At 53.5% G+C, this 22,027-nt stretch overlaps 1 protein-coding gene across 4 annotated transcripts in view; it reads left to right on the top strand.

Moving 5' to 3' along the window:
- Myo7a (myosin VIIA) overlaps window positions 1-19,740 on the top strand; it is a 69,130-nt gene extending 49,390 nt beyond the window's left edge. For 2 of the 4 annotated variants that reach the window (XM_032895664.1, XM_032895665.1), the window contains 20 exons: window positions 137-310; window positions 975-1,202; window positions 1,871-2,041; window positions 4,143-4,260; window positions 4,924-5,050; window positions 5,621-5,790; window positions 6,479-6,669; window positions 7,183-7,307; window positions 7,681-7,838; window positions 8,677-8,830; window positions 12,633-12,788; window positions 13,231-13,336; window positions 14,092-14,205; window positions 14,959-15,046; window positions 15,213-15,319; window positions 16,135-16,320; window positions 16,722-16,838; window positions 17,594-17,677; window positions 18,502-18,621; window positions 19,087-19,740. In XM_032895664.1, the coding sequence (XP_032751555.1) occupies window positions 137-310; window positions 975-1,202; window positions 1,871-2,041; window positions 4,143-4,260; window positions 4,924-5,050; window positions 5,621-5,790; window positions 6,479-6,669; window positions 7,183-7,307; window positions 7,681-7,838; window positions 8,677-8,830; window positions 12,633-12,788; window positions 13,231-13,336; window positions 14,092-14,205; window positions 14,959-15,046; window positions 15,213-15,319; window positions 16,135-16,320; window positions 16,722-16,838; window positions 17,594-17,677; window positions 18,502-18,621; window positions 19,087-19,176 (2,784 nt within the window). In that variant the 3' untranslated portion in view covers window positions 19,177-19,740. Of the gene's footprint in view, window positions 1-136; window positions 311-974; window positions 1,203-1,870; window positions 2,042-4,142; window positions 4,261-4,923; window positions 5,051-5,506; window positions 5,791-6,478; window positions 6,670-7,182; window positions 7,308-7,680; window positions 7,839-8,676; window positions 8,831-12,632; window positions 12,789-13,230; window positions 13,337-14,091; window positions 14,206-14,958; window positions 15,047-15,212; window positions 15,320-16,134; window positions 16,321-16,721; window positions 16,839-17,593; window positions 17,678-18,501; window positions 18,622-19,086 lie in introns of all 4 variants that reach the window. The other 2 variants (XM_032895667.1, XM_032895666.1) reach the window with 2 other exon arrangements.
- The last annotated feature ends 2,287 nt before the right edge of the window (window positions 19,741-22,027 follow it).

Genomic DNA, 22,027 nt, shown 5'->3' with positions numbered 1-22,027 from the left:
CTCAGGGTGGATACCTATGACACACCCAAGGGGTGTCCCAGTGGGATGCTGGTAGTATGGGGGTCAGCTTCTACCCCATAGGCAGCCTGGGCATTGAGAGAGTGAAGAGACCACAGACACTCTTGGTCACTTTCAGGCCACCAAGTCCAAGAAACCCATCATGTTGCCCGTGACCTTCATGGACGGGACCACTAAGACCCTGCTAGCAGATTCAGCAACCACAGCCAAGGAACTATGCAATGCTCTGGCTGACAAGATCTCACTCAAGGACCGCTTTGGCTTCTCCCTCTATATTGCTCTGTTCGATAAGGTATGGTGGCCCAAGCATAGCCCAGCCTAGTGCTGCCACCTGCTGGCTGAAGTGTTTGCATGCATGTGAGCTATGGGGAATGGGCTCGAAAGAAACGGTGTCAAGCTCTCCCACAACGGGTACTCCACAGTCAGTCAGAGGTCCAGAGCTCTCTCCAACCACGGGTACCCAGAGGGAAGCCCTTCTCTTCCTGCTTAGAAAAGAGGGCAGGCACCTCCGCTCTCCGGGGTCACATCCGCTGCTGTGATGTGTAGCAGTCGGCCCAGGCATCAGTCCGTTCTTTCCACATCTTCTCCAGCTGTGTGAGTCCTCCTGGCGTGGACACATGGTCTTTTCTGCTAAGCTGGGCCTGGAGTTTCCTCTGGCACTGGGAAGACCCAGGGACAGGACCTTGCACTTGGTCATAGTTTGCCTGGATCTTCCCTCATCAATTGGCCTCCAGGGACAATTTGCTTAACAACATCTCTTGCTCTGAGGGAAAAAGGACTCTCACATACACACACTCACTACTGAGCCTTGAAAGTCGGTCTCTGCACACTCCAAGCTCAGAGCCTGTCCCGGAGATCAGCTTCCTGCCTCCTCTGGGCCTCCGGCCATCTTTGAAGTCCTTCTCGGACCCTGCCCTGTCTTTCTTCCCACTATGCCGTCTCTCCTCTGCTCACAGGTATCCTCCCTGGGCAGTGGCAGTGACCACGTCATGGACGCAATCTCCCAGTGCGAGCAGTACGCCAAGGAGCAGGGTGCACAGGAGCGCAACGCCCCCTGGAGGCTCTTCTTCAGAAAGGAGGTCTTCACACCCTGGCACAACCCCTCGGAGGACAACGTGGCCACCAACCTCATCTACCAGCAGGTGGTGCGAGGAGTCAAGTTTGGGGAGTACAGGTGTGAGAAGGTAAGTGGGGTGCACGAGCCACAAGGGGCCATGGCCGCCTGTTTCCTGTCCACAGGCTAAGGGCGATTGTCAGATGGTGACGACACTGGCTGGGGAGCAGTTGGACGTTTCCCGGGTTTCTTGTAGATTCGGTGCTACTTAACCTCACACGAGCTGTGTGAGTGGATGCTTAGAAAGCTGTCCTGCTTACCCACGGGAAGGGGTCCATGCACTCTGCAGTGCGCATGCGTGATTCCTGTAGGGGCTGATGGGCATACTTGTATGGTTCTTAGTCTAGGAAGTGCTCTGAAGGAGAAGATCCAATCATTTAGATCAGGATTTGCAGGTGTTTCCCAGTTTACCTCCTTTTCGGGGGACAGAATTGAGGGTCTTGTTTCTGAAGTAGCGGTGGCGCTTCCTGTCAGCGACGGCAGGATAAAGATGGACTGCTGATGCTGACAGCGGTTGGTGGTGGTGATGGTGGCAAAGGTGACATTGGTGATACAGCAGTGCTGGTGGTGATGCTGTATATGTTGATAAGCTAAGTCTGACTCTATTAGAGCCACCACACTGGCTACCAAAATTGGGAACCATTTCTACCAACTACCTACAGGAGGCACGGCTGGGAACGGGGCCGGGGCTGGAAGGGCATCCCCAGGGATGGTGACAATGGCGTGTGTCATCCTCAGGAGGATGACCTGGCCGAGTTGGCCTCCCAGCAGTACTTTGTGGACTATGGTTCTGAGATGATTCTGGAGCGTCTGCTGAGCCTCGTGCCCACTTACATTCCTGACCGTGAGATCACACCACTGAAGAATCTTGAGAAGTGGGCGCAGCTGGCTATTGCTGCCCACAAGAAGGTAGGAAGAGGGAGGGGCTCAGAGGAAGGGCAGCAGCGAGCAGCCAAGGTGTCACAGCTGGCACCTGCCAACAGTTGCAGGGCACCAGGACATCCCGCCCCATTCCAATCCTACACCACAGACATCATTCATATGTCTCTATCACTTTCTCTGGGCTGGGCACCTGAGACACAGAAGGCTCAAAGCTGGTCCTGAGGCCTGCTGAGGGATCGAGGGGTCATGGATGTTGAGGGTGAACTCTCCTGTTGATTTCTATGCTGTGCTTTCTGAGTGACCACTCAGGACTGATAATGGGAGTTATCGGGGAAATGCCCCTCTCCCCCCTGTTTCCTAAGAATTCCAGTACCTTCCTACTTGAGAACTCTAGGTACAGGCTCCTTTTGAAGTCCCAGCCTTGATCTAATATAGGAGCCAAGGGACCTGTGAAAGCGGCCACTGGGTGTAGGTACTCATGAGGGGGCTGAGTGCCTCTTTCCTCCAAGGCCCTGCGGTATCAGAGCAGACCAGGCCTAGCCCCAGGTACAGAGGTCCCCATGGATAGTGTCTCATGCTGTACAGATAGGCCTCTTCCGCTCACAGGGTCCTGTGTTACCTTCCACACACCTTTCACCTTCTCTGGTTAGCTCCCTGCAGACCCACCTGGATCTGGACGCCATCTTCAAGGGTTTCCTCTAGGCATAGCCCCTCTCTCCTCTAGAGTATTTCCTTCCTGCATCCCTCCATCCAAGAAAACCTCTTGTTGGCCATGTCTTTTTGCTTCCCATTGACATCTGGCAAGTTTCTGAAACCTATCCGCTTTGCCTACCAACAGCCTCACCTCCCAGTTCTTGGCCTCCCCAGCTGCCCCTGCGTTTATTTCCAGCGAGGCATGTGTGCGTGGCTGCTTTGGGTGGTGTGGTGGTATTCATTGTATTTTGGAGTCAGGCCTTGGGGGCATAGTGGGACAGGCATGCTCTTCTGGGATCCACAGCTCCGTTCTGTCTTTCCCTGTGTATGTCAGAGCCCTGGGTTTCCCTGCACTGGACGGAAGTGAATTTTGGTCCTTTTCAGGAGGGTGGGAAGAAGCCACCCTGGACCTGGGAATTGCAGGCATTTCCATGTTAGTTCTAGGGTGTGGGGCTGAGATCGGGGTCTTCTGGTCTGGCTTCTCCCGAGGTTCCTGTCTTGTCTGCTCCTTATTACCTTACTCTGTTGTCACATGCACCTGTCCCTCTCATGAGGACACGGCCTGCTGGGATAGGGCCCAATCACTTCTTATAGACCTTATCTGCAAATGTGCACCCTGGGATGTGAAGACTTGAACGCAAGGATTTAGAGGGAAATTAAAACAACAATAACAATGACAAACCCTGAAGCCATTTTAAACATGCAGAGAAGTTTCCAGTTGGGGGCCCCCCTCACTGCTGTGTTTGGACTCGGGGGTGGCTCTCCACCTTCTGCTTTGTGGCTTTCTCTCCACACACATACATACGTATATCATATACTGAACACATGGAGATTAAATTGGTCACATCAAACTCTCAGCTAATGCTTACTGTCCCTGGCCTGTGGACATGTTGGCCCTCTTTGAGTGGCAATGCCCTATATGTGGTTGGTTGGCATGAACACTTTTATCTGGGGCTGGTACTGTCATGGCCACATACTCATTCTGACCCCCTCCATCCTACCCCAGGACCATGGAGTTCTCACCAGGAAACACACACTTCTCCCTGGCAGGAGTGTTGCAGCAGCTCTTGCCAGGCCTGACCTCCAGGCCCATCCTCTGACTCGAGGGCACGGCTCACGCATATACCTGCCTATCCAGCTTTGTAGAAACACACTCTCGGGACCCAGCTTCTTCTGCTGTGATGCCACAACCTCTCTCTGCTCCCATGCCTCCCCACACACATGTGCATCCATGTGTTTTCCTTTTCTGCCTAGGACCCGCACAGAAAGAGACTTGCAAGAGCTACGGTGCAGGCTGGATTAGAGAAAGCAGCACAGCCGGGGTGTCTGTGGGCTGATGGGAGCAGAAGCCCCTGGGCCCTCACCCAGTAGAAAGGATAGCATTTATAGAGCCTACCCCTGGCCTTTGATCTTTATCCCACTCTGTTCTCTGCAGGGAATTTATGCCCAGAGGAGAACTGACGCCCAGAAGGTCAAACAGGATGTGGTCAATTATGCCCGTTTCAAGTGGCCCTTGCTCTTTTCCAGGTTTTATGAAGCCTACAAATTCTCAGGTATCTTAGCCCCAGCCTTATGGAGGGAGGGCAATCATCTTTCTGCAGGTACCTGGTCTTCTCAGGTTCTGCTGCTAAGGGGTTATGGGAGACACATGCAGTCAGTAACAATGGTCCGCTGGTTTGAACAGCTGATCATTAAAGCTCTCGCTAGGGACAGAAGAGGGTAGCCAGGTTATAGATGGGCTGTTCTGTTGGGCTATTCCCAAGAGGCCGAGGGTGAATGGCTGTAGCTAAGGGGAAGTGACTGGCTGGTCCCGGCCCACACAATCCATCAGCTCCAATGGCCTTGTGGACATTGCTGGGTATCTGCTCTGTGTCAGCCCTGAGCTCATTCTGGGCTTCTCAGAATTGCCAGGTCTCAGTGCCACAGACAGCCCTGGGGTTCAGATGTCTGACCTCTCTCTACATCTCACCTTGGTGCAGGGCAGGGAGCAGAGGCAGGAAGGGGACCGAGGCTGTTTCTCAAGTCGGCATTCTCTTCTCACCATTTTTTGGGTTTCACTCTGTAAGGGAGCCGTGCTGAGGCTCACCGTCCCTATTTATAAACCAGAAATAAGCACCCTCCTGCAGAAGCCACCTCCTCGTAGTTATGAGGACTAGGGAGGAGCTAGCTCCAAGATCAGGGAGGCCCCCCTCTCAGAGCCTCTGTCACTGTCCCAGGCCCTCCCCTCCCTAAGAGTGACGTCATCGTGGCTGTGAACTGGACGGGCGTCTACTTCGTGGACGAGCAGGAGCAGGTGCTTCTGGAGCTGTCCTTTCCGGAGATCATGGCTGTGTCCAGCAGTAGGTGGGGATGGCCACCAGGGCGCAGACAGTGATGGGAGGAGAGGGCTCAGCTCTTGGGGACCCCATATAACTCGGGGTTAATCAATGTTATCGGTGGGGAGCTCTTTGTCAGCTGAAAAGCACCCAGAGGATGGTAGGGTTCGGGAATAGTCACACGCCATAGGGCAGTGCAGCACAGAGCATCTGTCTGGGGCTTGTGGGAGTGTCTCAGAGATGGTGAGGTAGGGAAGGCTTCCTGGTGGAAGAGGTATCAGCTGAACCTGATGAATAAGGACATAGATGGACAATATGCAGCCAGGGCGGGCCGCTTCTGGACCAGAGCTGGCTGTAACCATGGTTACAGCTGCCTTAGAGGGTGATGTGACTGAGTTTATCACCCCAGTGGCCAGGCCTTATCCCGACCAGGCACTGTGTGGGTGTCTGGGACACTCTGACAATTGGCCTTGGTCCCCTTCAGGGAGTGCCGCATCTTGCTCTCATTGGGCTGCTCTGACTTGGGCTGTGCTTCTTGTCACTCGGGCCGGGCAGGGCTGACCCCGGCTGGACCCTGTTCTCCGTGTTGGTCCTGTAGGGGAGCAAAACTGATGGCCCCCAGCTTTACACTGGCCACCATCAAAGGGGATGAGTACACCTTCACATCTAGCAATGCTGAGGACATCCGTGACCTGGTGGTCACCTTTCTGGAGGGGCTCCGGAAGAGGTCTAAGTATGTGGTGGCACTGCAGGACAATCCCAACCCTGGTGAGTGACCGCTGATGTGGGTGCCCCGGAGTGGTAGACAGACTGTACAACTGTCCTGGCCCTCACGGCAGGTGGCTGGTGCCTTACTATATTTGCTAGACACTGGATGCCGGGCAGAACTGCCTTTACCTGCAGTTCACGGAACACTTTGTCTCTTACCTTCTAGGACAACCTTACCTCCTATCACCAGTTCCGAGTTATATGGGGTCCTCCATACTTAATAACACAAAGGCACCCCGCCCAGAGCACTATGGAGGCCAGACTCGGAGGGGAGGCACGTGGGAAATGGTGATACACAGTGGCCATGGGAACCCAGAGGCTGTGGGAATTTGGTCAGAATTTGGCTATGGAATGAGGTCAGATTCTCCTCGCAGCCTGGTAAAGGGAGGAAGTATAAATGAGCAGGAGTCTGAGGCAGAGGGCAGAGGAGAGCCACACAGAGTAGCTGGTGTGTCCAAACTGTAATTGCATTGGCTTGACTAAAAGTAGCAAGGAGAAGGAAGGTCGGGGCGGGGGGCCTGCTTCGATGGCTAAATCTGGGTGTGGGGTTTGCATAAAGAATATGCAGAGTGAAGGACAGCATAGACCTCAGTGAGGAGCCACTCATAGGTCATCCGCCCAAAGGAAGTTGCTCTAACCCACCCTTGCTTTCTGTCCCCATGCGCACCTGCTCGCCCCTGCTTCAAAGCTGGTGAGGAGTCGGGCTTCCTCAGCTTTGCCAAGGGAGACCTCATCATTCTCGACCATGATACCGGCGAGCAGGTCATGAACTCAGGCTGGGCCAATGGCATCAACGAGAGAACCAAGCAGCGTGGAGACTTCCCCACCGACTGTGTCTATGTCATGCCCACTGTCACCTTGCCACCAAGGGAGATTGTGGTATGCGGCCAGCACCGGGAGTCTCCCTTGGACCCTCCCTTGCTTCTCTTCTCACATGTGATGATTAGAGTGAAGGGTTGTAACAGACTAATGATTTGTATCTTCCATGTAGATGGTAGATGGGGTTTGGGGGGACCACAGACTTAATGTACGGGTATCTTCTAAACTTACATCAGTTGGGGAGGGGAATAGGGGTAGGGAAGGAGGATCATTGTAATAATGTCTGAAGGGAAATGGGGCCACAGCTAGATGAACATCTCTTTTTTCATGGATCACAGACCAAGGATTCAGTACAGCTCTCCAGGCAGCTCCTGTGCGAGGCTCACGTGACTGGGCCTCTCTCAGCACAGCATGCTTGAGGCACAGGAACTGTGGACATGGAAAGGAAGAGCTTGGGGTCCACCACCATGGAGACCAAGTCTCCTTGCCCCAATCTGGAAGGCTCCAGCTCCACCAGATCCCAGGGGTCCCAGCTGAAGAGCTGACCCTACCTCCCTATCTCTTGCCTCCCAGGCCCTGGTCACTATGACCCCAGACCAGAGGCAGGATGTTGTCCGGCTCCTGCAGCTGCGCACAGCAGAGCCAGAGGTGCGCACCAAGCCCTACACGCTGGAGGAGTTCTCCTATGACTACTTCAGGTGATGTCGGGTTGGGGACCAGGATGGTGCATTTAGCGATGCCCCCACCTGTGAGCGGGGCCAGCTCAGGGGAAGCAAAGCAGTTTCTGTTGTCCGGGATGAGCCTCCTGTGTGGTCTCATCTATCCTTTCTTCCTCTGGGTGGCACATGTGTCCCCCCCAGCAGATCCTCCACCCTGGGGAAAGGGCTGGGCAGGAAGACGGATGCTGTGGTTTGGGGTGCTCAGCTCTGCCTGAGGGTGCCTGGGAGCAGGGCGGAGGTTCCTGGAGAAAGTGGCATGTGTGTGCATTGCAAAGCACGGCAGGAAGAGCAGGACGGGGAGGGGCTCACGTCCTGTGATGGGGCAGGTACTGACCATCTCTGTGCCTGACAGGTCCCCACCCAAGCACACGCTGAGCCGTGTCATGGTGTCCAAGGCCCGAGGTAAGGACCGGCTATGGAGTCACACACGAGAGCCCCTCAAGCAGGCCCTGCTCAAGAAGATCGTGGGCAGCGAGGAACTGTCCCAGGAAGCCTGCATGTCCTTCATAGATATCCACTGCCACGGGGGCTGGGAGGGCATCAGGGAGGGACTCGGGGCCGAGCATGGCGGACTGGGTTCTGGCGACAGATAGAAGACCCTGACTGGGCAGGTGGAACCTCACAGTTTGCAAGGGACAGCCTTGTCCTCTGCCTCCTTTGATCTTGTCATTCTGTTGAAATATAAGTATCTTATCCTGCACTGGGCCAGGCACAGAGACAAAGCTGTGACTAGAGCCAGCCCCTGGCCTCATAAGGATGCCATGCTGGCCAGAATCAGTGGTGATGGTGCCAGACCAGGAAGGGGCCTGAACCAGTCTTTAGGGAGAGCTGCCCTGGGGAGTGGGGTGGCATACACCAAGGTCCTGAGGCAAATAAGCAGGGCTATTTCAAGGGTTCAAAATAACTTAGAGTAACTGAAGGGCAGATGTATACCAAAGAAAGGCTCCCAGAGTCTGTTAAAAAACCACGACTGCTGGAGATATAACTGGAATAGGTGTTTGCCTATCAGGCCAAGGCTCTGGGATCACTGGGATCAGTCACACACACACACACACACACACACACACACACACACACACACACACACACACACACACACACACGATTATTAGAGAGAGAGTAGTCTGTGTCCCAGGAACAGGGGGAACTGCTGGGCAGGAGGAGGTAAAGTCAGATTGGGGATTGGACATTGTTTCTGACTGTCAGGGCTTGAGGAAGGGTGGCCATGATGGGGAAGGGAAGGGAAGTGCTGAGCTGGCCTCATCTACAGGGCCACGAGAGTCCAGCCCCCTACTTCCTAGGCTAGTGTATCTCCTTCAGCCACAGACCTTCCTTGACTGCCTCTCACCTGTGCTCAAGTACATGGGTGACTACCCATCCAAGAGGACACGCTCTGTCAATGAGCTCACTGACCAGATCTTCGAGTGGGCAGTGAAGGCCGAGCCCCTCAAAGATGAGGCCTACGTGCAGATCCTGAAGCAGCTGACTGATAATCACATCAGGTGAGCAGACACTGTGAGGACCTCTTGAGGCAACTGGCCCAGGGTCAACCTGTAAAGAGCCCCAGAAGGGGTAACCCTTAGAGCAGTCCTCCAAGTCCATGGCCCGGCTCCTCCTGCACCCACTCCTAACACCCGTACTGACTCGGACTGAGGTGGCTGTCGGCCCAGTGATCTGTCAGGAAAGGCTCCCATGCTGAGAGCATTGGGCCTGCAGGATATCCCTCCTTCACTTCACTGTCCCTCCATGTGAGATGGTGTGGAGGGTCTGTGACACAGGTAGGGGAGACATCTTATACCAAGAGCATAAGATAGGAGTTACTGGTATATACTGCAAGAAGAGGGGAGGAGAATTCCAAGAGGGGATTGTGCCCCAGTGAAAAGCCATCACACGCTGTCCCAGGGTTGATACAGAGACCAAGAGAGTCACAACTGATGTGTCTTACGGCAAAGGAGCTAGCCTCATGCCAGCAGGTCTAATGACTTGGAAGATAAACAACTGAGTAAGCTGGGAAGGTCCCAGTGCTTGAGTTAAAACCCCTGGTGAGAGTCCCTTTTGCCTACATGCATACCCTATGGTTAAAAGGGTTTACTAAGATCAGGGAGAGCTAATCCTGGGGCAGAGGTAAGTGCCTGCTCTTGGAGGTCCAGGGCTCATGTCATCTTGGGTCCAATCAATCAGCCCCTCCTCTGGTCTCCTCAAGGCTTCACAGTGAGGCTTACTGTGCCTTGATGCAGGTAAGGCAGGAGGGGGCTCTTTTGTAGGGAGATTTGGTCTTTGAAGAAGTCCCAGGAGGCTTGCTTTTGAAGTCAGGACAGCGTTTTGATCTGCAGTGGGTTTGTGTGGGCTACAGTTTAACAGGGTAGTCCAGGTAGCTGCTCCCAAGGGGCGAGTTTAAAGGATGGCAGGTCTATTGGCTAAAGCTTGTCCAAAAAGTTGGGACTATCCCAGAGCCTTGGCGGCAAGGCAGTCCAGGTAAGCTATTGAACAACTTCAGTGAAGGGGTCCTGCCATTTGAGAGCAATCGGAAGGAGGGTCTGGCGGATGGGAACGCAAATGAATATATCCTTAAGGCCTGACTCTGCTCCCCAGGAGGGGCTGGAGGCTCTGTCCCCAGAGCATGTAAGGATTGGGAGCTGTGGGGTGGATCAGGACCATGGCCTCATTTATAGCCCATTCTTAGAAGACTAGGGCCACTCTCTAGGATCCACTTGATATTTTGAGTACCAAGGTGGGAGTGTTGCAAAGTGAGTGCAAGAACTTGTTTATCAGTGAGAATCTGTAAACCTTTCTGCACATTAGGCTTTTAAGGATATTGGGATTTTCCTTTACTAAGTCACTAAGTGTCCTTACGGCTACTGTAACTCGTGTGGCTGTTAGTGAGTGCCCAGGAGTGGAGACGTCCCAGACTCGGTGGGCGCTTGTTGGTTATGAGTCTGTAGCTGAGATTATGGGGAGGATCTTTAACAACATTACAGGACACGGGGCTGTCAGGATAAGGTTCCACACCATCTCACACAGAGGGGAAGGGGAAGCTGGGCCAGGTAGAGCTCTCCCCTATGGTGAGCTTGAGTTTAACATTCTTCTGCTTCAGGCTGGCCCAGTGAGGAGGGCTATCCTGTAGGCCCAGTGTTCCCAGTGTTGGAGACTCTCCAGACAGACCATTGTGCTCACTGCCTTAATGGAGGTAGATGGGTTTTAAGTAAATGGCTCCAGTTTATATGGCGTTTGGGACAGATCTGATGCAGGGAAGTGACAGTTACCAAGATGACGCAGAGGTCATGTTAGCCACCTTGTAAAGGAAAAAGGATGTTCTCGGAGGGAGAGGAGCTGAGTCCCTCACATGCAATTCCCAAGTGACCAAGTGACCACTTGTGGGTAAAAGGAATTTGGAGCAAACTCCTCAGGGAGGGAAGAGAAAGGAAATGGAAGGGCAGGGTCACCAGGAGGAAGGGTTTGGATGTGTTCCAAGGAAGGATCAGGGATAGGGCTGGATCCAAGGAAGGTGAACCTAGGGTCAGAGTCTAGTAAGGCACAGTGGTATTTATCCCACAGTGCAGGATCCTGTGACAGAACCAGGGCATCCTTCCAACCCCTGGAGATAGAACTCAGTCTTGCTCCAAAGCCAAACCCATAGGCTGGAGCAGCCCCCAGGGAAAGTCACAAACTGATCCTGGCCATGAATCAGTCCTGAGCAAGAGGGGGACTTGTTCAGGAGTGAAACTCCAGCTCTCTGCAAGCTTTCAGATCAGGAATATTGGACAGCAGGGGAACCCACAAATGCAAGCACGACCAGTCACACACTTTGTCCTATCCCGCTCTGGAGAGCAGCAGATGCTGGACTGTGGGAAGAAGGTGGTGTGTGACATTTCCTTGGTCCAGCTGCTACTGCCATCCATACATGTGTGCAGTACATAGAGGGGGAGGAGGTCCCCAGAGGGGAAAGCGAAGCGGACTCTCACCCTTATGGAGTATGCAAGGCGGCCTTCCTTTTTCAGTTACCTTTCGTGTTCCATGAACAAATGGTCTTGGTCTATCACCCGCAGGTGGGAAGTAAGGCTTTTCTCCAAGGGGTTAAAAAAAAAGTCTGTGCCTTGGAGCCCAGCAATGGACTATTAACTGTCTCTGGGCTACTCAGGCAGCCACCACCGGCACCAGGTTAAGTAGCTAAGAGAGGCAAGGCAAGAGTCCCCTCCCCCCACTCCTGTACAGACCACTGAAATGCTGTGCAGGGCCGTATCTGAAGCGGGTGGTGATGCAGGTGGACAGAAGAACTTAGCTAGATGAAACGAGTCATGGGGAGATTTACAGAAACGAACTTTAAGAGAATGGTGGCAGAGTTCCCATTAAGCTCACCTTGGGAGAGAGGGAAAGCCCTTCTTAAGGTGGTTAAAAGGACAGTCATGGTCTCACCATAGGAGACGCCTGTGCTCAGCTCATATCCAGGCTCTACATTTTGTGTGGGGATGAGCTTTGTAGTGTATGCTCTTCCTTTTGGGGACCAGCGGTCTGTGTGAGACTCCATGTGTCACTCGGGCTCAGTCTCTAGATGGCCGAGGCTGTGATAGAATCCTCTGCAGCGGTGCCGGGGTGCATGGAGACAGGTTGCAGTTTGGCCTGGCATGATTTGATTTGTTCTTTCTGATGAGATGCTGGCCTTGCTCTCCCTTCGGAGGCAGCAGAGACCTTGTTCTAAGTCCAGTCTGCCCCGAGGTAATGACCACCTAGTTCTGGGACTAGAACCCAGCATATCCATCTGTATCAGAATGACAGACATATCTTCCCATCTTTGCAAGATTCACCCTGGAAGCAAACACACCAGACCTCTTCTTAGTGCCCGGTCTTCCCCTGGGCAGGATCACCTTTCATCTCTGTGTCAGAATGTGCTTTGTTCTTCAAAACCTACGTTAACACCGCCTTGTGTAGTGCCATTCAATCCACCCTGCTCCATCAAGCCTGTGAACCAAGGGGTGCAGGCGGGTGTAGGGGGTCTACTCTAACAATATAGACGGGTTCAGGAGCTCAGCGGGTGTGTAAGTTACTTCCTTGTCATCCCTCAGGATGTGTGGCTTTGGGGATGAAATCTCAATTGACCCAGACAGAGTGCTGAGTAACTGGACTTTCATTCTAGCACGGGAGTGTCCCCGTAGCCTGGCTACTGTATGACCTGGTATGGGCACGTGGCCACATTGAGGAGCACTGTTTGGTTCCGGTTGCTATGGAAGTATCTGTGTTCGGGTCCTTGGACAGAAGGTGTAGCTCCAGGGTGCACGGGTTCCTGTTACTCTGGTCCTTTTCCCACAGGTACAGCGAAGAGAAGGGTTGGGAGCTGCTGTGGCTGTGCACAGGCCTCTTCCCACCCAGCAACATCCTCCTGCCTCATGTTCAGCGTTTCCTGCAGTCCCGCAAACACTGTCCTCTTGCCATTGACTGCCTACAAAGGCTCCAAAAAGCCCTGAGGTACTGGAGCCACACCCCCAACCCCGCCCCCACCAGCACTGAGGGGCGGGGCAGCCTGGCCACGCCCAGCTGTAGGACAGACCCTTGGCTCACAGTGCGAAGCCCACCCCTGAGTTCCCCAGCTTGACAGAGGCAGGAGCTGCAGCCCATGCTGCCCATGCTGGCTACAGTTGGAGCTTAGCTGCTCCTCGAGTGGCTTTTGCCTTCTGGAGGACTGAGAAGGTGGCTCCTGGGCCCCACTGCAGACTCTGCAAAGCTCACTCACACCCTTTGCTCTTGCTCCCTCCCCTTGCTCCAGTCACCATCCCACTTACTGGCTGGGAATGCTGGGCATGAAGGTGGGAGTCAGGGTGGGGCCAGTCTCCTGTTCCCTCTGCCCGGGCTGTACAGCTGTACGGACCTAGTAACACGCTTCCTTTCCTCTCTCACTCCGCGTTTTCAGAAACGGGTCCCGGAAGTACCCTCCACACCTGGTGGAGGTGGAGGCCATCCAGCACAAGACTACCCAGATTTTCCACAAGGTCTACTTCCCTGACGACACGGATGAGGTGAGCCCCCCTCAGACAGGGTCAAGCTCCCTCACCCTGCACAGGGTGTCTGTAACAGCACCTACCACCCCGACATCTTGCCCTTGGGTAGAATGAGACTTGTTCAAAAGATTACAGACACTCCTGGGGAGGGGGTGTTAGGTCCCCTCCATCTTGGACCTTAGCTTCCTCCCCTCCCCCACTCCCGGCTCCCCAGTCAGGCTTTCTGTCATGAGTTGACATCTTACCTTGTATCCTGACAGTAGTGTTAATACTTGCCTGATCCTGGAGACTCAGATGCCACAGTAGGATTCTGTGACAAACTCACATCTCCCAGGACCCTTCCCATCTGTATTCTGTCCCATCTCTCCTGTCCTCTCTTCATCAAACTCTACCCTACCCCCACATTGCCACAGTCGAGGGCTGCTTTTCCCAGGCCATCCTCTAGGTTGGTTTTCTTTTTCGCCCTTCCCCCAACACGCACATACTGCTGTGAGTCCCGGCCTCTGCTCTCACTATCTGGACTTGGGCCTAGGGGCCAGTACCAGGCCTAGTCCAGCTTAGAGGGTCAGGACAGTGACATCTGGGAGGAGACAGGTGGGACTTGCTTTCTTCCCATGCTCTATGCGGATCTGGACCCCCTGGGATGACCTAATAGGTCAGGGGTCTAGGAAGGGAGGAACTCAGTCCCTGCCGTTGGGGAGGAGGGACAGCAGAGATGGGCAGTGGGGGGCTGGGGAGAGGTCCTGCAGAAGTTGAGCATGTGCCACCCCTAGGCTTTTGAGGTAGAGTCCAGCACCAAGGCCAAGGACTTCTGCCAGAACATCGCCAGCCGGCTGCTCCTCAAGTCTTCAGAGGGATTCAGCCTTTTTGTCAAAATCGCAGATAAGGTGGGTCTGCACATCTTTTGGAGACTTGCTGGGGCCCCAGGAACGTGTAGTGGATTAAGAGGAGAGAGGCGCCTGCATGGAGCATCTGTCTGCCCCCCTCACATGGCACAGCTGTCCTCTGTCCCCTGGAGCACGGCACAGGGCAGCAAAGCTCTTCAGAGAGCCGCCTGCTCAGGTACCCTGTGCTCTGCAGTCACATGGCTCATAGAGTTTGTCCCCTCTGAAAATCCACCCTTGAGGTAACCTTCAGAGGGCAGACTGCTTATTACTGCTTCATCAGAGAGGTTAAGTAACTCATCCATAGTCACACAGCAGGGATCCAGGTGTGCTGTCCCTAAAGGTCTCACTAGGCAGCCATAATGTCTCCACAAAAGGACGGCTTCCTAGAGCATCCTGAGAAACTGGATGTTTCCCTCTACTGATCACCAAGAGCTTCGTGTACTCTCTACCTCAACTGTGTCAAGCATGAAGGCCCAAAGACAAAGTCTACGAGGTCCTGGATCTGGAGGGTCTGTGTCAGAGCCTGTGGGAGGAGCCGGACGAGATGTCAGAAGTCAGCCGAGGCAGACTGGCCTTGTTCTTGGCTATGCTATATTAGACCTGTGCAGTTTTCCGTGTGCCAGAGACTGGGTGGGATGAGGCCATTGCAGGCAGGAGGCCGATGTTCCTGAGACAATAGTGACAGGAATGTCAGTGGGAAAATCAGAATCAAAGCAAATGGCCCAAAGCTACAATGGCTTGCTTCATCCCTAGGTCATCAGCGTCCCTGAGAATGACTTCTTCTTTGACTTTGTTCGACACCTGACAGACTGGATAAAGAAGGCACGGCCCATCAAGGATGGTAAGAGACTGGGCTCTGGGATGCTAGGGGAACGGGGACAGGAACATGTTGGTTCAAGGCCAGACTGTGAAGCCTAATAGTTAGCCAAGGGGGCGGGAACCGAGCTGGCAGGGTCAGGAGATGTTCTTTGCTGAGACTCTGTGTGACTAGCTGCTCTGTGCCACAGGAGTCGTGCCCTCACTGACCTACCAGGTGTTCTTCATGAAGAAGCTGTGGACCACCACTGTGCCGGGCAAGGACCCCATGGCTGACTCCATATTCCACTATTACCAGGTGCTCTCACTGAGCCCTCTGCTCCCCTCTGCTTCCTGGGCCATCAGCCTTGTGGATTCACTGTGAGGCTAGGGAGAGCTTTGACAGACAAGGGCTTGTAGCTGCTGCTTCAAACACCTTCCTGTTTCCAACATGTAGTCTCCAGACAGTTGTACCGGCTCAAACTTGTCTTGCCATCTTCCAGCCATACAGGCTCGACTGCTAGCTCAGGCTGCTTCATGCCCTGGGTCCTCTGGATGGGTAGCTGGGTGTGGATGGATAGATAGATAAATGGGTTGAAAGGAAGCTTCGAAGTGAATGGATGCTGGGTAAGTGGAAGGGTAGAAAGAGAGCCATTGACTCAAGTCTCTGATTAGCAGTGTGTCCTGGCCTGCCTCAGTTTCTCTGTCCTTCTAGTGGTGAATAACATGGTCCTGAGGCTCCAGGAGCCCGTGGACAGTGCTAGGGTGGTCACTCCCCTGCAGATGTCCTGACTCTCAGTCTGGAAATACAAGGGAGTGAGGAGAGGGCTGGTACTGTGACTGACACCCTTAAGAAGATAAACAGGAAGTGGCTAGGAAGGACGGGCCCAGGAGAGGAGGGATGTGGAACTGGTTCTGGATTTCTCCATCTTGGAAAAGGGTCAGCTCACCTCACTGGCTACAGGAAAGGTGGTGGGCGATATTCCAACATGGCTCCGCCTTCAAACTGCCACGAGCTGGGACTGTGCAGCACCTTTCCTGTCCTATGCCTCTCCTGTGAGGAAGCAGGGTCAGCTGAGGCAGAGGAAGTGCTGGCCCACAGGTGGGGGGTGACACCGCCTCTGTTTCTGACAGGAACTGCCCAAGTATCTCCGAGGCTACCACAAGTGCACCCGGGAGGAGGTGCTGCAGCTGGGCGCGCTCATCTACAGGGTCAAGTTTGAGGAGGACAAATCCTACTTCCCTAGCATCCCCAAGTTGCTGAGGGAGCTGGTGCCCCAGGACCTAATCCGGCAGGTCTCACCTGATGACTGGAAACGGGTAAACATGGAGGCGCAGCGGGAATGGGGCCTCTCAGAACGGTACACTGCACATCCCAGGGGTTGAGACACAAGTGCCGGCCAGCAGCTACGCGGGATGGCCCTCCCGTGTGATGAGGGAGCCTCTATTCCATCTCTGTGGGCTTCATTCTCTAGTCCCTGTGCAAAGGATTTAGTGGCCCTATGGTATTAATTTACCCCATCCTGGTTGTCATGGTGACCTGAATTTGCTTGCTACCCTCTGGTATGCATGGGTTGGGGTAGATCCGAAACCAATTGGCTGGGATATGTGGGGACCATGGCATAAGTTGGCAACACTGTCTGTTCCATGCCTGGCTCTGATGATGTAGACAGGCAGAAGCAGAGCTGTGATTGGCCCTCCCTTATTCCCCTCCCCCACAGTCTATTGTCGCCTACTTCAACAAGCATGCAGGGAAGTCCAAGGAGGAGGCCAAGCTGGCCTTCCTCAAGCTCATCTTCAAGTGGCCCACCTTTGGCTCAGCCTTCTTTGAGGTGAAGGTATGTCTTCAGGGATCTTCTGAGGGCAGGTAGGGGTAAAAGGTCGGGAGCGAGGCAGCACAGAAACTGGAATGGAGGTGACAGCCACTGCCTTGAACACCTGCTGGTACAAGGAGGAGGGGAGCATCCCTAACCCTGGCCCACTAAGGATGACCAGAACTTGGGCTCCAAAGAGAGACAGCCATGTAAACAGACTGGAGTAATGGAGAGTGGTTTGTACTGTAATAGTGGGTCCCGTGAGGTAGCAGAGCCAGGAGGTTATCTAGGGTGACTTCCTGGAGCAGGTGATGCTGGGTTTTCCAGGAAGTCCTTTGTACCCTATATAGACAAAGCCTACAGGCCTGAGAGCTCAGGTCTGGGCAAGAAATGAAAAAGGTTAATGCAGCTGATTGTGGTGAGAGACAGGGTGTCAGGCCAGTGAGGGTCAGGGTCTTCTCCTCAAGGGACAGTGAGACTGGGAGGTTTGGAACTGGGGCAAGAGTATCACATGGCTGTTCTGACCATTGGGCAACTTTCAGATTGAGAGAAAGGATGTAGTAAAAACTCCCAGGGAAGCAAGAGGGAGAAGACGGAACCGAGTCTTGGGACCCATGAGGCTGTGGGCAGGGGGGAAGCAGGAGGCCTGGCAGGGCTGGCTCCATGTAAGCAGCCAAGCCAGGTTGATTTTGTCCGGGCTCAGCTGGCTTCGTGCCTCCCTGCAAACTCCCGTCTTGCTCTGCACTCCTGTCTGATGATGCCTCGACTTTCTTTGCTAGCAAACGACAGAACCAAACTTCCCAGAGATTCTCTTAATTGCCATCAACAAGTATGGGATCAGCCTCATCGATCCCAGAACCAAGGTGAGCAGAGCAGGAGTGAGCAGGTGAGGACCAACCAAGGTCCCAGACATAGCCCTGTTATCTACTGTCCCCACTTCAGAGCCCCTGGGTCCCCATCTTGAAAGGCTGCCTGTGCTTGCCACATTGACTCATTTGCCCTTTCAAAATCGCAACCTTCAACTGACCACCAAATTCTTGCTGCTAAGCTCCATGAAAGTCCTTTTATCGCCCAGCATTTCAATGGCACTGGATACCACAGACCGACACCTCTTTCCAAAATGGCCCTTGACTATCTGGTCAGGACGGTAAATGGTGGAGCACATGCAGGATACCTATGCTTACCGAAAGGCCAGTCCCACTATGAGGCCAGAAGCTGTGCTCCTGAATGATTGATAGAAATCACTAATGATTGTGTTCTTGCTGCATGAGGTCATGGTCACATGGGCTCTCTGCCTTTCTTTGTCATTCTTAGACTTTTTTGGACTTCTACTCTACACAATCCAAGTATAATTGTGGCCTTCCAAGGCTCTTCTCTGCCCATTTTTCTCCTTAAACTCACCCAGGCTATCTCATTGAGACCCACAGTCGTCAGTGCTCTCAGGCACTCAAGTTTCTATATTTGGTCCAAAGTATACGACAGCCTCCAAGGCTTCCTTGGGCAAGGCAAGGCATGGAGGGGAAGGGACCTGCTCCCTGGCAACTCCACACAGAGCTGGCCTCTCCCTCGCGTTCCTTTCCTCGTGTGAGGGCCCAGACTTTCTTTGAGGGGTATCTGTGCACTGGAGCTGGGGTTACTGAAGCCATGGGGTCATGCTGTGTACCTGTGTGTCTACTTGCTCTCCTAGGACATCTTGACTACTCACCCCTTCACCAAGATCTCCAACTGGAGTAGTGGCAACACCTACTTCCACATCACCATTGGGAACTTGGTCCGTGGGAGCAAACTGCTCTGTGAGACATCACTGGTGAGAGTGTCTCCTAGTGCCTGGCATGGCTCCCTGCCTCTCCTGATGGAGTCTTAGAAGCCTAGTTTATTTAGGTCTGGGGAAAATGGCAGCTAGGGTGGAGGAAGAGAATCATCATTCAGCTGCTGTTTTCCTGTCTGGCCGTTGAGCCAGTGGAGGTGGGCCTCCAGCTCAAGTGTAACAGAAGAACTGTTAGCAATGAGACCATGAGCCCAGACTTCCCAGGCTCAGCTCACCTGGTAGGTTTGTAGTCACTCCTGCAGCGAGGCATCCAGGCTTAGAGAGACCACAAGTCTGGAGCTCAAGATGGCAAGAGGAGCCCAGCCACTCAAATGTGTAGATGGGGACAGCCTTGCTTTGCTTCTGTAACGTGCTCACTGCAGGATGTCCTGGGTGCCATGTCTGTGTGTGAGGGGTTTGCCCGTTCCACTCTGGGCTCTGCTCACTGCCTACCCTTGGTTTCAGGGATACAAAATGGATGATCTTCTGACTTCCTACATCAGCCAGATGCTCACCGCCATGAGCAAACAGAGGAACTCCAGGAGCGGGAGGTGAACAGTAGAGGAGATACTGGCTCAGGCCTTGGCCATCCAGGCAGGGAGGCTGGACCAACCATATCTGTTGGGCCTCTGACCTGCCTGTCACGGAGTCCAGACTTTTCTGCATCCACCTATGGAATCTGGGCTTGCTGTCACCCTACTTCGTTGTGGCCTTCCTGGTGTAAGAGCCTGTGCTCCTTGCTCACCTCCCCTGATTCAGAACAGCTCCATCAAGCAGCGTCTTTTGAGTTTCTGTACATGGATGGAACAGGGGAGTGAAGGACAGTTTAGCTCTCTCCATACTTGGAACAACCAAGCTATTTGTGCACTGAACTGATACTCTGAAACCCTGACTGGGTTCAGGGTCCTCAGTACTGGTCTCTCCCTTATGCACTACCACTGAGGACTCCTTGGAGGACCCCTTCAATATCATCTGCTCCAGGGAGCCCCCTAGACTACCTCCTGAGTCTGGACAAAGTCTCCTGATTCTAACTGGGTCACTTCTGTATGGGACAGTTATGTGCTGGGTGTCTGCTAAAACTCCCCTGACCAACTGAGAGCATAAACCATGTGTCTTATCCTCTGGTCTCATGGTGGTCTTTGTGGCGGAGACAATGAGGGGTCAGGGTACTGAGCTTTAGGGAGGGACCTGTGAAGCTACTTCTTCTACCTGCCTGACCAGGCTACTTTACATGTGGGGTTTGGCTTACTTCAGCCAAGGTGTCCTTGAGTCTCAAAAGACTATTTGAGACAGAGAGGGCTTGGGGGAAATTATTACCACTGGCCAGAGAGGAAGGCCCAAGCATGTGCCTCTCTCTCTCTCTCTCTCTCTCTCTCTCTCTCTCTCTCTCTCTCTCTCTCTCTCTCTCTCTGTGTGTGTGTGTGTGTGTGTGTGTGTGTGTGTGTGTGTGTGTGTGTGGGGGGGGGGTAGAGCAATAGAGGATGGATCACTTTCTGGCTCTTAACGAGAGCCAGTGGAGGCAGAATGGACCTCACATCTTGCCAGAAGCTTCTCCTTGACTTTTCAAGATATATCTAAGAGTAGTAATACTTCCTTGGTGAAATGCTAACATCCAGTGATGGTGCTTTGTGACCAGAATGAGACAGTGACGTCTGGGAGTGACTGGGTAGATCTGTGGCAGGGTTTTCAGACAGGACAGTGGCTGGAGTGAGTAGCTATTGGTTTGACAGTTGAGAATCCCTTTGAGCTGGTGATGTTTCCGTCAGTGTCTCCCTGAGACTTCACATTAAGCACTCAGGCCTCCCACATGTGTATGCCTAACCACACCAGGGGTGCTGTTCCTGACCACTGCACTGCATGGGTAGGAGAGGGCAGCTGGTGTACACAGCAGAGCACCCAAACCAGGCCGCCTCATTCTATGGAATGGATGCCTCAGCTGTTGAGAAAGAGGGAAATGCCCTGTCCTATAACATTTACATAGCTTCACAGTCGACCAGAATAACTGGCCCATGCTGTAGTTTGCTCCATGTCTTCATGCTGAGGGGAAGGGTGAGGCCGGGGGTGGTGTGTGTGTGTGTGTGTGTGTGTGTGTGTGTGTGTGTGTGTGTGTGTGTGTGTGTGAATGGATTGTCAGGAGCCATTTTTGCCTGCTAGGCAGGCTGGCAGGATGTTTTGTGGGCAGACAGATTTCCTGGCCTGCTGACCCACAGACGATAAGAGGAGATACTCCGAGGGTCAAGGTGAGGGGCTGGACGTTCTGTTAACCTTGGTGGAAGGAACAGGGAAGCCTCTGTGGGAACAGATAGCCTATGTATGTGGCAGCCACTGTTTCTGCTGGCTTGTGGCTTTGCTTCCCGTGGCACTGTGGGACATAAAATTGCTAGTGAGAAATAAACTCAGAGCTGTAGTATTCACTGGAATATTCTGGAATCTATCGCTGTGTCTTCTGCCCTTCCTATTGTTAGTCCTCACTCCCCACTCGGAGGTCTGTTCGACTCACGCTGGTGGCCCCCGGCGCAATGGATGAGAGAAACATCATATAACTCAACTCTCTCCTGCTAACTCTGGGCTCCAAAACGAGGGGTGGGGGAGGGGGGAACGACAAATGATTGCTCTGAGCTCGATTTTCCTGGTAAGACCAAAGGCTATTTATTGAATGAAATGGGATCATGGATTGTGAATCTTGGGCACTGGGGAGCAAGCAACCACCTGCATACAGATCAGAAAACGAGGGTGGGAGGAGAGCTTTGTCCTGGCTCAAGCCTAGGCCACCTCTCCATCCCTGACTTAGGAAAATGTCACTGCTGTGCCATCCCACAGTCTTCCTCAGCCTAGGTGACCACAGAGGGGCAAACCACACACTGGCTTCCTGAGAGGCTGCCTTTATTATAAGCTGACGTGACTAGACACTCCTCCAGCAGGAAGAACCACAGAAGCATACGATGAGACAGCCCTGCAAACCCAGAGAGCAGCCAGCTCCAGGTCCACGACTGTGCACCGCCATTTCCCCTGGCCTGTCTTCTCAAGTGCATCCCATAGAGGAGCTCGGCCACAGTGCTGCTCCTGAAAGCCTTGAAGGCCTCTACGGGAGCCTTGACCACACCCCACCATCACCATACTTAGGTTCAGAGAGGAGGAGAAGAGGGCAAATGAGGTTAAATTTTCTCTAGTGGGAGAAGGAAGGCATAATTGAGGAGGAACATGCTGTGTAAACAGATTTCTGGGAAGGGATTTAGTTATACAGGGGTCATGGTGGTGTTCAGTGAGGTGTGTACCTAGTGATCCCTTAAATGGGAACTTGGAGGTTTGATGTTCTCTATAGGCACACTGGTGGTTCGATATAACCCCTTAGGAGACGCAGTACTGTTGAGGGGAGCATTAGCGATCTCACACCCCTCTTAGGACA

The sequence above is a fragment of the Rattus rattus genome, chromosome 2 (assembly GCF_011064425.1).
Source record: "Rattus rattus isolate New Zealand chromosome 2, Rrattus_CSIRO_v1, whole genome shotgun sequence".
NCBI classification, from domain to species: Eukaryota; Metazoa; Chordata; class Mammalia; order Rodentia; family Muridae; genus Rattus; species Rattus rattus.
This window is presented reverse-complemented; position numbering and strand designations above follow the sequence as displayed.